The following is a 15,575-nucleotide window of genomic DNA, read 5'->3' on the forward strand; positions in this document are numbered from 1 at the left end:
ATTTAAGAAAACAAAAATCCCCTCTCCCACTGGGGCAGGTGCTGTCACACCGGCAGCCCCCACCCCCCCCCCCCCCCCCCAATATCCTTCCAATTCTGATTTTTTTTTTTTTTTTTTTTTTTTCCCCTTTTCCCTTTGGTTTCTGGGGCTTTTTTGGGTCCCTCCAAGCGCTCGGGGGGCAGCTGCGGTGCAGCGTGAGGGTGGGGGGGGGGACGAGTCGTGCCGGCCCCAAACCCAAAAGCCAGCAGGGGGGGGTGTGGGCTGGAAATGGTCAGCACAGGGAGGGGGGGGCCCAACCCCACCAAGCCCCAGCCGCGGCGGGTCGCAGCCCCCAAATCCCCCGAAATCCCGAGACGATCAGAGAGAGGGGAGCGAAGGCGTTTGGGCAGGGGGAATCGGGGGGGGGGGGTGCACCCCGAGGCTCGGCGCGCGCCTGGCTCCCTGGGGTGCTCGCCAAGCTCGGGACGCCCCAGCTCGAGCCCTTCCTCGCCCCCCCCCCCCGGAGCGGTGGCAGCGCCGCGGTGCTGGGGTCACAACGTCGGCGCTGGGCTCCTGAAACCGCTTTGGCGTCGCTGCGGGGCGGCCGAACCACTCGGTGCCGGCCGCAGTCGCTTTTGCTGATCAGCGCCCGCCTTGGGAAGCTTGTTTTTAAAAAAAAAAAAAAAAAAAAAAAGAGAGAAAAGAAATAATTTATGTATTTATTTTTTTTTAATTTTGCCACGAGGCAGGCTCGCATCTGCGGGGAAAGGTGACCTCTGCTTCCTGCTTTCAATTCCCTTGTTGCGCTCGCAAAGGAAGCGTTAACCCTCCCTCCCTCCCTCCCTCCCTCCCGTTGGCTTCGCCGAAAAAGCTGCGCGAGATTAAAGAGCAAAACGCCCTTGTGACAGAAATTAGTTTAATCTTCTTTAAATCCCAGTTGCATCGCCAGCCTCCGGCCTAGCCCCCTGCCAACTCCGGGCTCCGCGGTGAATTTCAACGCAGCGGAACGCGCTGGCTGCTCGGCTCGCCTTCCCCTTCCCTGCGCGCTGGGCTGGGAAGAGAGGCCGGGGGTGGAAAAATCGTTGGCAAAAGCCCCCCCCCCGCAGCGCCGCCGTGCCGCAGCGGGGCAGCTGCTGCAGCTCCACGGGCCACGGGCAGGAGCCCGGCTGGGCTGGCAGCGGCTCCCACGCTGAGATTTTCCGCCCCCCCCCCCCCCCCCCCCCCCCAGCAGCCCATAATCAAGTTTTTGACCCGGTGCTTGCAGCTTCTCGGGAGGATCCCACCTGGGTCGTGTCTCTTTGGCCCTACCCCGGCGCGGAGGAAAGCGCCGGAGCGGTACCGGCGGAGCCAGGAGAGGGCAGGAAAGGCAGGGCAGGTTCGGTGCTGCGACAGAAACCAACAACGTAACTGGGGGAAAAAAAAAAAAGAAAAGCCCTGAACCTGTTCTGTCTGTGCTTGTTTGGATTCGCTGTAATGTAATATATTATTTGTCGAATGTAGTAATTGGGTATTTACGGACATATGGCTGTAATTTCTGGAAGCATCCACGGAAATAAAATCTTCCTCAACGATGGCAAAGGATTCTTTCTGCCCCAGCAGCCACGGGGAAGCAGCCCTGCTCCGAGCCAAGCTCAGCCCGCGCCGTGCCAGCAGCCCATGGCCTCGCTGGGGGGGATTTAAGGGGGGGGGTCCGTGCCCTAGCACAGCCCGGGGCGGGCTGGAGCTGGCCTCTTCCCGTCCCCAGGAGGATTTTCATCTGCGATCAGCCCAGCCTGGCGTCAGCCAGGATCGTGCCCTCCCCCCGTGGGGCCGCCCCAGGGGAGCTGCGGGTTTCCCCGGGCAGTGTTTGACCCCCCCACCCCCGCCCCGTGCCGGGTGCTGGAACAAAACACCGGGGGAAAATTCGGCGCGGTTCGGTCAGCCGCCGGTCGTTTTATTTATTTCCGCACGGTTTTCAGATACGAATGAAAGCGAGACGTAGTACAAAACAGCCCGGGCGGGAGAGGGAAAGCCATTTCCTTCTGTCCTCCTCCCCGGAGCAGCCGGAGGTGCCTCCCAGCTGATCTCCCCGGCACGCACCTCTCGCTACCCGCACATCTTCCCCCCCGCCGTTTCAAGGCTCTGAGCCAATTCCCGGCCAAGCGCCGCCTCGAAATTCATCGCCTCCAAGCCGGCGTGCGGCCTGTGCTGCCCTCAGAAGTTCCCTCTGTGAAGCACACCCACGCCCTGCAGGGCAGAGAGCTCTGCCCGGCACCGTCGGAGAGCAGCCGAGCGCCGGCAAGCCACCGCCTGCACCCGAGCAGCTCCCCGGCAGGCTCCGGACTCCCCCGGGAGGTTTGAGGGCGGGTGCGGGTACCTCAGAAGTCCTGGGACTGGGAGCTCTCGGCGGGCTGGAGGTTGGTCCGCAGCTTGTACATGTGGTCCAAGGCTTGGGTGAGGAAAGTCCCGATGGTGTTGATCTCCATCAGGGTTAGGTTATCCAGCTGAAAAAAAGAGCGAGCGGCAGAGTTTGGGGGGGAAAACAGCCCGCTGACGCGGGACGAGGAACCCGTGAAGCAGCTCTGCAGCACGCGTTTGCCTTCGGTGACGCCCCGAGGGACCGGCCCAGCCGCCACCCCCGGCCGGGAGAAGCGCAGAGCCAACAGGAGTTCTCCTTTCAAACCGGAGTTCTCCTTTCACACCGCTCGGGGAGCCGCAACCGGGCCACAGCGAGAGGTTTCAGCACGCGGCTCCAGCTCCCGGCTGCGGCCCAGGGAAAACGCGCCCCAACCACGCGGCCCTCAGCAGGCCCCCGCGGTCGCACGGCACCCGGAGAGCTCCCGGCGGGGCTGGCGAACCTGCGCCCCCGCCGCACCTTGGCGTGAGCCTCCTGCTGCCTGACGAAGCTGTCCGCGGACAGCCGCAGCTTGGCCATGCGCGTGTCCCACGTGTCCTTCACCAGCGTGCGAATCTCGTCGGCTTTGGGGATGTTGTCGGAGGCGCTGGGGGGAAAAGAAAACAAAACAACAGAGGAGCAGGGCGGGCTGCAAGGGACTTGTGTAAGCAACGCTGGCAGCTCCTCAGCCCCCGAAGGCACGAGCAGAGCAGCTTGCGACAGGAAAGAATCAAAACGCAACCCGCAGCTCCACGGTGAAATCCAGCCTGGTGCTCCCGCTGCTGGGATTTTTGGGGGGATGGTTTAGTTTAGTTCCCCAGGAACCCTCAGCCCTGACGCAGCAGCTGGTTCCCCCTGCAATCCTCCTGCTCTTGAATCGCCCAGCTGGTGCGAGGTGCAAGCGAGGCCAACAACCCGGCCGGAGCCACACGCAGCAGGAAACCGCGAGGGCTCGGCTGCGATCGGAGCCCCGGCGCCGCGCTCCCACCAGGGAGCTCCGTCAGGGAGCATTAAGCCGAAGGGACTGCACGAGCCGCGCCGCACCCTCCCATTAGGGCACTTCAGCCCTGCCACGAGGACCTCAGGAGATCAGACCCATCCACGGGGTTGTTCTGGCGCGAGGGAAGGAGCCGCACGCCAAGAGCTTCGTCTCCAGGGGAGGAGGCAGCGCTTCAACGACCGCCCCGCCGCCACCGAGGGCTCAGAGCGCTCCGAAAACTCCCAGCCAGCACATTTCACGAGCGAAACGCCTCAGCAGGCACGAGTTTAGACTCCGAATCTCCCCGGTCTCCCGCTCCTCGGGCTGAGGCAAGGGGAGCTTCCCTCCTGAAGGAGAGCCAAGGCAGAAGCCTGGAGGGCTGAGGCTGCCGAACGGGTTGCTGCCGAGGAACGCGGGTGCCGGCTCCCGAGGCCTCCACGCTCAGCTGCCGCCCGATAAAGCGGCACAGCCCCGGCTGTCGGGCCGCGGAACAAGCCAGCCCCAGCTACTGAGAGGCAAAGTCACCACGAGGGAACTGCTGCAGCGAGATCCGGGCACGCCCCCCGGTAAACGGCCCCCCGTCGCCTCTCGCTTTTCCCCCAGCCCTCCGGGGCCGCTGCCGACGAAAGGCCGAGAAACCGTCTGGGCAAGCACGCAGCGAGGCGGAAGACCGCCACGAAACGTTTCCTACTCACTAGTTTAACAGCAGCTTCGTGAGCTCCATGTAGTAGGGGCTGGGCATCGGGGTGAAGGTGTCCTCTTTGCGTTCCTGGTCCCGAATCCCCTCCAGTTTTTCTGCAACGCAGCCGGGAGCGACCGGTCGGGCGCCGGCAGACCCTCCCTGCTCCAGACCCACCCCTCTCCCCCCGGGGAAAAAAGGCAGGCTAGTCACGGCCCGAGGGCCCCATGAGCAAGCCCCGCTGGGGACGCGAGCGCTGCTCGCCGTGGCACCGCTCGGGACGGGCACGGAGCGAGGCAGCCGCCTGCTGCAGGTGAGCGAAGGGCCGGGGATTAAAATCGAAATTCACCCCCTGCCCCTCGTGCCGCCCGGAGGAACAGGAGGCACGGCCCTGATCTGACCAGGAAGATTTCGTTCCTTGCGGATATAAAGAAGGGGGGGGGAAAATTAGACCCTTCTCTCCGAATTAATTCGTATTTGGTGAATTAAGCGCCACGTTAACGGCGGAGGGCAGAGGCTTCCTGTGTTTCCCTTGCTCCCGCTGGAGCTCACCCACATCCATCCACTCCGGGGGAACCAGGCGGCACTTCTGCCTCTGCTTCAGGTTCACGGCCAGCCAGACGGGCACCTCCACCGGCAGCCCGGGATTGAAAGGGCCCAGGTCCCCCTGGAAGAGGGATCGGAGACGAAAACACGGCAGCTGGAAAGGGCTCGGCCACTGCAGCGCTCGTCTCACCGGGCCCCGGCCGCTTCTGGAGCGTTTCCAGGGGGGTCGGTTTTGAAAAGCCTGAGTCGGGGAGCGCCTCAATTTCCGCCTCCTGCTCCCCCCAGCCCAGCCCCTGCCCCCCGACCCTTCGATCCCCCAACCCCGCAGCCCTCTGGCTCCTCTCCCCTCTGCCCCAATGCCTGCCCCAGCCCCGCTCCCTGCCCCTGATCCCCCCAGGCTCTGCCCCACAGCTCCTGAGCCCCAGTCCCCAAATCCCTCAGCACCCGACCCCAACCTCCCCCAATCCTCACTCCAAATCCTCCGACCCTGAGCTCAAATGCCCTGATCCTGACCCCAAATCCTCTATCCCTGACCCCAAACCCACAACCCTGCCCCAAAAGCTCCTCAACCCCTGACCCCAAATGCCCTCAGCCCCCGACTCAAATCCCTGATCCTCGACCCCCAAATCCCCCTGATCCTGCCCCCAAACTCCCTGATCCTGACCCCAAATTCCCCAACCCTGACCCCAAACTCCCAGCCCTGTCTCCAAAATCCCCCAGACCCCATCCCCCAAAGCTCCTCGGCCCCTGACGCCCAACCCCTGACCCCAAACTCCCAACCCCTGATCCAAAAATCCCCACCTTTGACCCCAAAATCCCCATTTCTGACCCCAAACCCCCCCATCCCTGACTCCAAATCCCCTCAGCTCCGTCTCCCAGATTCCCCCAACCCCTGTTCCCCCCAAAACACCCTTCCCTGGTCCTAAATCCCCCGATCCTGGCCCCAAAACCCCCATTTCTGACCCCAAATCCCACATTTTTGACCCCAAAATCCCCATCCCTGACCCCAAACCCCCCATCCCTGACCCCAAATCCCCTCAGCTTCATCCCCCAGATCCCCCAACCCCTGTCCCCCCAAACACCCTTCCCCTGGCCCTAAATCCCTCAGCCCTGACCCCCAAATCCCCATTTCTGACCCCAAATCCCCGCCCCTGACCCCCAAACCCCCTTTTCTCACCCCAATACCCCCCCCCCATCCCCTCCCGCCCCCCCCCGCCCACCCCGATGAGGTGCACGCGGTCCATGCTGAAGCTGGGCACGATCGTCACCAGCTCCTTCTCGGCCAGGAACTCCGCCTCGGCCGGCTCCATGGCGACGGCACCGGCACCGGGACCGGAACCGGAACCGGCTCTCGGCCCGCCACGCGCCCGGCTTCCCCATTGGCTGCGCGGCCGCCAAGCCCCGCCCACCGCGCCCGCTTCCCGCCGCCGGGCGCTTTTTCGCGGTCTCCGCTTGAGGGCGGGACCCGGCGTAACTCAGAGCTCTCTGATTGGTTGCCCGGCTCGCCGCTGGCTTCCCATTGGCTGCCGCGGGGGGAAGGTGTGCGCGGCTGGCCGCGGGACCAATCCGAGCGCCTCCGGGTGCTTCGACCAATCAGCGCTCAGCACTTGTTGCCGGGGCGCCGCGGGGGAAGAGAGAGACTCCCCGGTGCCGCGCACGCGCAGTGCGCCCCGCTCCCTGCTGCTCCCTGCTGCCCCCTGGCGGCCGGGGCGGGCAGCGCCCCGCGGGTCATGGCGGCCGTGCCCCCCCCACCCCCCTTGTACCCCCGTACCCCCGTACCCCGGTACCCCCCGGTACCCCCGTACCCCGTGTGGGGTCCTCCGGCCTCCCCCAGCCCTGCCCTGACCGTGTGTCCCCGGGCAGCCGCACACGTTCAGGCGCTGGCTGCCGCACAGACGCCTGCTTCCTTGTTGCCCGCCCAGGTCTCCGTCCGTCCCTCTGCCCGTCCGTCCGTCCCTCTGTCCATCCGTCCGTCCCTCTGCCCGTCCGTCCGTCCCTCTGCCCGTCCATTCACCCAGCCCTCCGGTCACCCCCCACGCACCTGCGCCGCCTGTACCACTCGCACTGCTCCCTCTGTCAACCCAGTCATCTGTGGTGGCCTGTCCTCTGCTGCCTGTCCACCCAAGGGGTGTCCTCCCGCCCACCCGTCCTCCTATCCATCCAGCCACCCATCCCTCCATCCCTCCATCCCTCCATCCGTCCATCCGTCCATCCGTCCATCCGTCTACCCATGAATCCCTCCACCCACCCACCCACCTGCACATCCATCTATCCACACATCCATCCGCCAACTTCTCCGTCCATCCACCCACCCACCCACCCCACCATCCACCCATCCAGCCACCCGCCCACCCACCCACACAAGCACCCATCCATCCATCCATCCTCCCACCCATCCATCCATCTACCCACCCATCCACCCACCCACCCAACCACCCATCCATCCAACCACTCACCCATCCTCCCATCCACCCACCCACCCACCCATCCATCTGTCCACCCACCCACCCACCCATCTAACCACCCACCCATCCGTCCATTCATCCTCCTGTCCGTCCATCCGTCCGTCCGTCCATCCACCCACCCACCCATCCATCCCTTCCTCCCTCCATCCATCCATCCTCCCATCCACCCACCCATCCCTCCACCCACCCACCCACCCATCCGTCCATTCATCCTCCTGTCCGTCCATCCGTCCGTCCGTCCGTCCATCCATCCACCCACCCACCCACCCATCCATCCCTCCCTCCCTCCCTCCCTCCATCCCTCCACCCACCCACCCATCCGTCCATTCATCCTCCTGTCCGTCCGTCCGTCCACCCACCCACCCATCCGATCACCCCCCCACACACACGCCCCCTCCTCTCCCTTTCAGCCCCCGGGGTGCTGAGCCCCGTCCCCCCCACCCCCGACCACCGCAGGCCGGTCCGGGTGCCGCAGGACGGGGGTGCCCCCCACCCTGGCGCTGTACCCGCGGCGCCGCCGGCACGCGCTGCGGCCCCTCCGGGCGCTCTATAAACGGCTCCGCCGTGCTGCGAACACGCTTTGGTGTCTTTTGCCATCTGCTGCTGTCATTAAAAAATTAAATTTCCATCTGCTTTCGCGCGCTGGCCTCTCCGGGGGGGCTTCTTGGCGAAGCTGCTCTCCGGGAAGCGTCGCCCCCGGCGGGGCAGGATGCGGCCCCGGGGCGATGCCGGGGGCTCCGGTGTCCCCCTCCCGGTGCTCAGCACTGGCTGCAGGGCGACGACGTCCCCCCCGTTGCCCGCCGGGCGTCCCGGGACAACGTGGCGCCCGTGGGCGTGGGCGGCGTGACGATGATGGAGGGCACGTGCAGGTGTTTTTCGCCCGGTGCCGGGACCCCCCCGCCGCCGTTCCCGCTGCTCACGCACGTCTTCAAGCCTGCAGAACGAAGTGGGGGGTGGGGGGGGGGGGCGGGGGGGGGAACAGCACCGTTGGCTCAACCCTATACGAGCCACTGGAGAATCCCCACCTCCCGCTGTTCCCCCAGCTGCCCACCCGCCCCGCCAGGTGCGGATAGCTTTAATCTGCCTTTTTTTTTTTTTAATCAAGAGAAAAGCCCCAGCTCCGCGCCCGGCAGCGAGGTTTTAACTCCTCTGAAGCAGGAAAACGCCCGGCGGGGACAGCCACTGATATTTTTAATCTCTTTTTAATTAAGGATAAAGCCCTGCCTTATGTAAGGGAGCCGGGGGCGGGGGGGGAGGGGGTTATTTTATTGCGGGCTCCGAGCCTGCCTGCCGGAGCCGAGGCTGCTTTGGGGACCCAAATTTGGTTTGGTTCCCCCAAACGAATTTGGTTTTGACCCAGTTTTGGGGCGGACGGAGGGAAATCAGGGTGCTTTGGTGTCCCCCAGCCCCTCTCTGCAGCCACCCCAGGGTTTGGGGGGGGGGGCGGGGGGTGTCTCTGGGGCCCCCGAGCCCCCTGCACCAGGCTGCCTGGCCGGGCACCCCAAAAATGGGGAGGGGGCACACGCGTGCCGAGGCTTCGTCCTGCTTTTGGGGGGGGGGGGGGTTAAATGGACCAGAAAACAGAGGGGGGAGGCAGCTCTTTAAACTTCATCGATATTGGAGGTTTTTGGGGGGAAAACTTTATCCACCACGGACGGGGACCCCACGGACGGGGACCCCACGGACGGGGACCCCATGGGTGATGTGTCCCCTCTCCTCCAGGGCTCTGAGGGCTCATTTCGGGGTGAAGCATCGCCGGGGACACCCTCGCTGTGACAACGGAACCGGGTTCGCACCGCTTCCCAAATCGCCCTTGGTGCCGTCCCCGGACCAAGCAGGGGACGCGCCCCCGACGGGTGCTGGTGCCGTGGGGACACGAGGTGGCCACCGCCCCCCGCCCGTCCCTGCAGCCCACCCGGGCCGTGCCACAAGTCCCCAACGTCCCCAACCCCATGTCCCAGCCCCTGCCGAGCGGCACTCAGAGCTAACAAGTGGCCTCGGCACGCTAACAGCTCCCACGCCCCCCTCGCCGAGCCAGAGCGCCTGCAGGCGCCGTGGTGGCTCGGCCCCGTTAGGAAAAGTGAAGTTCGGTGAAAAGCACGAACAGCGCTTTTCCACGAAAAGCAGCAGCGAGCTGGCCCGTGCCGGGCACTGCTACCCAAGGATGCTGGGGGTCAGCCCGGCTCCCAGCCCGGCCCCGAGCACCCCGACCCCGAGCATCCTTCCCACGGCCCTACCTCTGAGCAAACCCCAAGCCCAGGGCAGCGGGGGCGAGCTCAGGACCATGCCCCGAATTTTCCAAGGCTGGAAAAACCCCCGGCGTCCCCTTGCTCAAGCTGCGGCGTCATCACTTCAGAGGCCAAGCCCCGCGCTGGCAGCAGCGATGCCTTTAGGAGTCAGCAAAGCTCCTCCGAGCACAACCTCCCTCCCGGCCCTCCCCGCGCGCACGGGACCCTCCCGGACCCACCTTTGAGGCAGGATAACTTGAGCCCCATGTTTTCATCCTCTTGGCGGGGCCTCGCCGCGGCGCACGGCTCTCCGGCCCCGCTGCCGGCCCTGGCTGTGAAAAGAGAGAGGCGAGGGCTGCGGGAAACGATGGGGAACGGGGCCGGTGATGCCTCGAGCAGGAGGAACCGGAGCTCGCTGGCTAGGAGCGCGCACCTCCGCGCCTACGTGCGCGTATATAAATAAATATAAATATTTAGGCGCCCGAGCGCGGCGAGCTGCCGGGGCACAACAGGAAGCCCCGCCGCTCGGCGGAGAAACCACGAGCTGATGTCACGGCCTGTCGCTGACTCAATCTCGGCCGCTGAGTTTCGGGAGGAACTTTTTGGGGAGGGAGGAGAAGGAGCCCGGCGCCCCGCCGCAGCGCCCTGCCCGCCCCGCCGTGGGCGCCCCCCGTTCCCACACGCCGGGAGGGTTTGGCTGCGAGCAGGGGGAGCGGGATGGGGATTTGTGTGTTTTCAGAAGAAGCCCGAGCCCACGCGAAGGAAATAGAGGGATTCCCAGCTGCAAAATTCACGCCGAGGGCCGGGCGCCTGCCTGCGCCCCGCTGGAGGTCGGGATGCTGCGTGGCGCTGAGCGCCGCGGGGCGAGGGAGCGCGGGATCCCGACCCCACCAAACGCCTCCGTGCCATGGGACGGGGCAGCGGAGCACCCCCTCGGGTCCCTGCAGCGCCCCGAGAGCTCTGGGGAAAATCCAGGTGGGAAAATCCTGCAGCCGGAGGGAACGGGGGCAGCCCCCGAATGGGACGTAGAGGCAGGGTGCGAAAAAAAAAACAGGACAGAGGCTGACATTTCTGAGCTGCCGGTCACCGCTTAAAACTATCCTCGGCAAAATCCCTTCACTGGGAAATTCGCATCCCTCCTGCCCGCAGCTGCTGGGGAAAGCTTCTTGGGAAGGGGGTCAGCGACTCGGCCCTGCTGCTCTCACCCCTCAGGGAGCCCGGCAAACCCTCCTCTCCCCGCCTGCTTTGTCCACCACAGTCTTTTCGTGCCTCCCCGAGCAGCCCTGGCGTGGGCTGGGCAGGACGGCAGGGCCGGGCCAGGAGAAGCAGGAGCTTCCCATCACCTCCAGGCTGGTCGTGGCTCTGCCTCTTGGATCAGGTCCCCGTGGGCAGCCTGAGCGGGGACCATCGGGATGTGCGCTGGGGCTGCGAGCGGAGCCCGCCGGGGACCCCAAGCTTTGAGCATATATAAACCCGGTTTCTTGATATATAAACCCGGTTTCTTGATTTATGCGCCCTCCTCTGCGAACCGCTGCTGCCCAGCTCGCAGATGAAGGACTGCAGGGGGAAATATCCCAACCCCGGGTCACAAAGCAGCCCCTCTCCCCGTCGCTGCTGGCTCCCAGCCCTGCCTTCCCCACGGCGCCGGGGGATGCTGAGGCAGAGAAATTCCTGGGCTGGTGCTGGGGCTTCGACTTCACATCTGTGCCAGCGCCGTGCTTGCATTCCCGATGAGTTCACGCTCCAGAAACCCGCAGCCGCCCTTCGCAGGGGTCACCGGAGCGGCGTCGGGGAAAACTCCAGCGGCTACACCCCGGGGGGATGCACAGAGAGGGGTCCCGGCGGCACGGGGCTGCTCCAGCAGGCGGGTTGGGATGGCGAACGGAGCCAAACCCAGCCCCGGAGCTCCCCGGGGTGCTGGCGAGGGGGTGACACTTACCCACCGCGGGCACGTCGCATCCCAGCTCCTGCCCCGCGGGATTGGGGGGGTCCCAGCCCCGCTCCCATGCCCACCCGGGACCGGCTCTGGGGACGGCTGTGGGTTTTACAAGGTCGGTCCCTAACCTGGTTAATGGGGTTAGTGGAGACCAGCTCCTCCCATCCAGCCCCCCCTCGCCGCTCTCCCCCTCCAGCCCCATCCGAGCCCGTGGGTGAGGAGGGAAGGGGCGATGGGGGAAAGCTGCTTTTCCCTCACCCTGCTGCACTGCCCGGCCTGGAGCTTCAAGAGAGAGGCACGAGAGTGCTCCTCCCCTGTGGCCATAGCCCCCCGACCACCGAGGATCCCTACGAGCAGGTGGTTGGGCTCCTGAAGGGCCAGAAAACTCAGGCGTGGTGCGGGGGTGCCAAGGGTGGAGCCCAGCATCCCCGCGTCCTAGCTCCCAGCGATGCTCCCAGCTGCGGCACCATCCACGCCGCTGCTCCTGCTCCAGTTTTGGGGGCCAGCAAGGGTCTCCTGACCCTCGTGGGGTTTCACCTGCCCACCCCAAAACCCAGCCTGGCAGCGGGGGGGCGGGCAGAGGGCTTCTCGCTGCCCCCACGCTGACAGCTCCAGGTCCCACCCTGCTGCGAGGATGCGAGGGTGAACGCTCAGCCTCCAGCACGGCTGCTTTTGCCTGCGTTAAAAGCAGCCCGAGGCTTTTGCATATCCGCCTCCTCTGCGACTGCAAAGCCCCAGACGGCTCCTTTGCAGAGAAACGAGCAGTTCACCTCCAGGGCGCCAGCACGCGGGGAATCCCCTCCGCCCATCGCAGCCTCCTCGCGGCCTCTGTGGCTGGAGGCAGGAGCCAAGGGAGATCCTTGAGCCGTGCCGAGGGTGAGGCCAGGCTGGACCCAGGAGCCGCGGGGCCCTGGCTGAGGGCAGAGCCCAGCTCTCGATGCAAAGCCCTGCTCTCGATGCGGAGCTCTCGTGGGCTTTCACTCTCACCGGAGGCAATCGGCGCAAAGGAGAGCAGAGAGGGGAAGTGAGTGGGTTTGCTCCAGTTTCTGCTGCTCTGCTCCTGCTGCATTTGACAACAAACACAGAAAGAGAAAGGGCCGATTTCCTCCAACAGCCGGTGCAGGGCTCCCAGCTGAAGAGCTCAGGCAGGACCTGCACTTCTGGACGCGGAGGCTGAGACCTTTGCAGTCCGTGGCTCGGTTTTGCCCCAGAAAAGCAGCCAGACAAACTGGTTTATGCATTTTCCTGCCTCTTCAGCTGCAGGGACGAAGATCCAGAGGGCAGGGCCCAGCAGGCTCCAGCTTTCCACCTCCTTCCCCAAGCTCGGTGCACGCAGCATCCCATGGGAACCCCCTCCTCACCAGCTCCGGTTTCAGCACGCAAACGGAGCTGGTGCAGCAGAACCCCCCCCACCCGCCGTCTCTACCTCGCTGCCCCTCTGCAACCACCCGCTCGCTGCTGCTGGGCGAGAACAAAAGGCCCCAAACCCAGGAGCCCTGGAGCGAGCCCAGCCCGGAGCAGCGGCCGGGTTTGGTGCTGAAACTGCACCAAGCAGGCGACCGAAAGCGACGGCCGGGAGGTACGCAGAAATAACGGCGCGCTGAACTAACTGTGGTTAGCTCCGCGGGCTGCTGCACGTCTCCAGCTGGCGTGGCGATAACCTGACACCGAGCCCGGCATCCTGCGTCCCTTCCCCTCCTCCCCACGGGGCTGGAAGGCGACGGCACCCGTGGGCGAGCGCCCAGGGCTGGGCCCGGAGCAGGGACCCTCCGGCACGGAGCCCCAAGCACGAAGGAGAAAGCACCTGGAGAAAGGGGAGAGCCTGAACGCGGAGAGCACCGGGGCGGGCTCGTGGACCAGCCACCTCCTTCGTATGGGCACCCGGGGAGCCTCCGCCAGCCCCACGTCCCTCCCGGGAGCTCCTTGGTGGTGCCAGGGGGCAGGGAAATCGGCAGCGGGAGGAAGAGGATGGGGTCAGCGAGGAGCCGGCTGCCCTCTGGTGCTTCGTGGGGAAAGAAAAGGGTCGGGAGCCCCTCGCTGGGGAGGCTCGTGGCCACCCAGGGCGGGCAAGTGGTACTGGGGGACGCCGGGTGTGGGAAGGGAGGAGGAGGAGACAAGAAGCAGCTGAAGATGAAGGCTTGGGGAAAGGGGAGCAGCCCCAGCGTCCCCCAGCAGACCGAACAGAAAACGGCCCCAAAGGAACCCCCCGGGGGCACGGCAGCAGCCCCCAGGAGCGAGCAGGAGGCGAGGTGGGAAGCGAGCACGTACCTTGAGCACAAAGCCAGGGGGTGCTGGGCTCCCCCGCCAGGAGCACATCCAGGGCGAGCGGGGACCCAGCGGGCAGCTCGGAGGCCTGGGCTGGGAACCGCCTCGGAGGCCGGCCTGCTGCTTCCCGGCTCGCCGAGCTCCAGGTTAATCTCAGCCCAGCTTTCCCTTTTATCCCCTCGTACAACCTCTATACGTTTTTTTTTTTTTTTTTTCAATTAGGTCCCTCTCTCTCTTAAGCTCCGGAGTGCATTTCTAGGAAGGGCTGCGTTCTTTCTCCAGCCTTCCCCAGCTGCTGCTGCCGCTGCGCAGACCGGGGCAGCCCTGGCACCGCTCCCTCCGGCTAAAGTGCTGCCGTGATGCAGCTCGGGGGCGTTCGGGGAGCTCCCCATCTCCCCCGGCTCTAGGGTTTTAGGGGCAGCGTGCCCTGCCCCTCTCCCCACAGCTACGGCCAAGCCCGCTGCCAAGAAACCCTGCAGGTGAGGGCGGATTTTGGGCGCTGGCTGCCCAGCCACTCGAGGAGGAATTTCGCCTCCTGCACGGTGCTGCTATGGAAAACCCCAGCCCGCGGCCGGCAGCCTGCCCCCATCCTCTCCAAGGACGCAGCCCGAGCCAAAATCAAAGCAGATACGCGGGCAGGGCGCGCTCTCGGATAAGGCTGGGTGAAAACGTGGTCTAAAACCGGGAGTAAAAAAAGAAAGAAAAAAAAAAAAAATCGATGAAGCCCTCGGTGGGTGGTTTGGCACAGCGGAATCGCTGCCGGCTCCAGGAAGGCCGACTGCAGGGCTCCTGGCGGAGCACACGAGGAGGTTTTTCAGCACAGCAGCACGCTCAGCTCCACTCCGGGGGCTGAATTAAAGCAGAATCTCAAAGTGCAGCTCAGCAGCAGCAGGCTAAGCGCCTTTCCCCCCGAGGACATCTCCCGAGCTGCAGCCAGCCGCGAGGCCGGGCCGCTAACAGCCTCCTCCATTAGCACCCGCGTGCTCCTTCCGCCTGGGTAATGCCTCCTCCATCCCAGCATCTCCGGGCGTTTTTACGAGGAGCAGCAGCGGCAGAGTGCAGCGATTAGGCCCGCGGCCAGCGAGCAGAGAGACCCGGGGCTGCTTCCTGCAGCTGTCAGCGCCCCGCGGAGGTGCCGCTTCGCATCCCTGCCACTTGGAGAAGAAATTCGGGGGGCACCTCTCCGAAGAAAGTCGGGGGCGCGCGACCCCGCAGCACCGCGCGGAGCTGCCGTGGCCGCGGACACCCGCACCAGGCGAGGAGGTTGCGGTTCCCCCGTCCTGCCAGCTGAGCTGCTCGCCTGCTCCAGCCCTTGCCAGCCCCAAAGAGCCGGGACAGGCTGCGCGTGGCCGGGCTCTGCTGGTTTTCACGCTGGTGTGGGCTGGGAGGCGTCCCGTGGGCACCTCCGCTGGCAGGGGAGCAAACTCCCGCAGGACTGTTTCACTCGCTGAATTAAGAAAAAAAATCCTCATATACAAACACAACAACGAGCTCAAGGAATAAGGATGTGGATACTTCACCGGTAGCGGATATTTCGCTTCTGAGCATCCCCAAACCTGCTGACGAGACAGACGCCCCCCGTCCCCATCTCTTCTCCGCACAAGCCAGGGGAGCAGAACGCGCTCCCGCCGCAGATTTACCCCCAGACACCCTCTGCTTTTCCTAGCAGCTCTAAAATGCTCTCATTTCTGGGTGAAAATAACACCGCCAGGCCCCCCAGGCCCTCTGCCTGTTCCCTTCTGGGTGTCTGGAGCCGGGCTGCGCGTGGTTTTTGACCCAGCATCCAAATGTTGGAAGTGCCCCGGGCTCACGCCCTGCCTCGGGGCACGCCTTGTGCTGCGGGCCCCATTTCAATCTGATCCCCGATTTCAAGCCGAACTGGCACTTACAGCAACGCACGCTCAGGCCTCTTCCTTCTCCCCCTTGCGACTGAAAGATTCAAGGTTAGTCCTGATGTGGGTCCAGCAAAGAATAACCTACAACCCCCACGCAGAATCCCGAGTACTTTGTGCTGCTATATTAGGGTTGAGAGTGGAAAAAAACACACTGGAGGTTACATATTTTCTATTGCTTTAGGTCCCATGGATGTGGTAAAGAGCTGGGGGTCAACTGTCTGGGCGGGTA

At 64.9% G+C, this 15,575-nt stretch overlaps 1 protein-coding gene across 4 annotated transcripts; it reads right to left on the minus strand.

The window, feature by feature from the left end:
- Positions 1-127: 127 nt before the first annotated feature.
- On the minus strand, positions 128-6,178 carry GINS2 (GINS complex subunit 2). 4 transcript variants are annotated; one of them, XR_005823537.1, is made up of 7 exons: positions 5,778-6,178; positions 4,564-4,678; positions 4,028-4,127; positions 2,834-2,960; positions 2,336-2,462; positions 1,314-1,362; positions 128-642 (listed from the first exon to the last, which is right to left on the minus strand). XR_005823537.1 is itself a non-coding variant. In XM_040570816.1 (6 exons), the coding sequence occupies exons 1-5, from the start codon at positions 5,865-5,867 to the stop codon at positions 2,337-2,339; spliced, it is 558 nt and encodes a 185-aa protein (XP_040426750.1). In that variant the 5' UTR covers positions 5,868-6,178; the 3' UTR covers positions 1,368-1,386; position 2,336. The 4 variants fall into 4 exon arrangements, 3 of the variants coding, with proteins under 3 accessions (XP_040426750.1, XP_040426749.1, XP_040426748.1); XM_040570816.1 differs by lacking the exons at positions 128-642; positions 1,314-1,362 and adding an exon at positions 1,368-1,386; XM_040570815.1 differs by lacking the exons at positions 128-642; positions 1,314-1,362 and adding an exon at positions 1,882-2,185.
- Positions 6,179-15,575: the final 9,397 nt, after the last annotated feature.

This window comes from Cygnus olor, chromosome 12 (genome assembly GCF_009769625.2).
Source record: "Cygnus olor isolate bCygOlo1 chromosome 12, bCygOlo1.pri.v2, whole genome shotgun sequence".
NCBI classification, from domain to species: Eukaryota; Metazoa; Chordata; class Aves; order Anseriformes; family Anatidae; genus Cygnus; species Cygnus olor.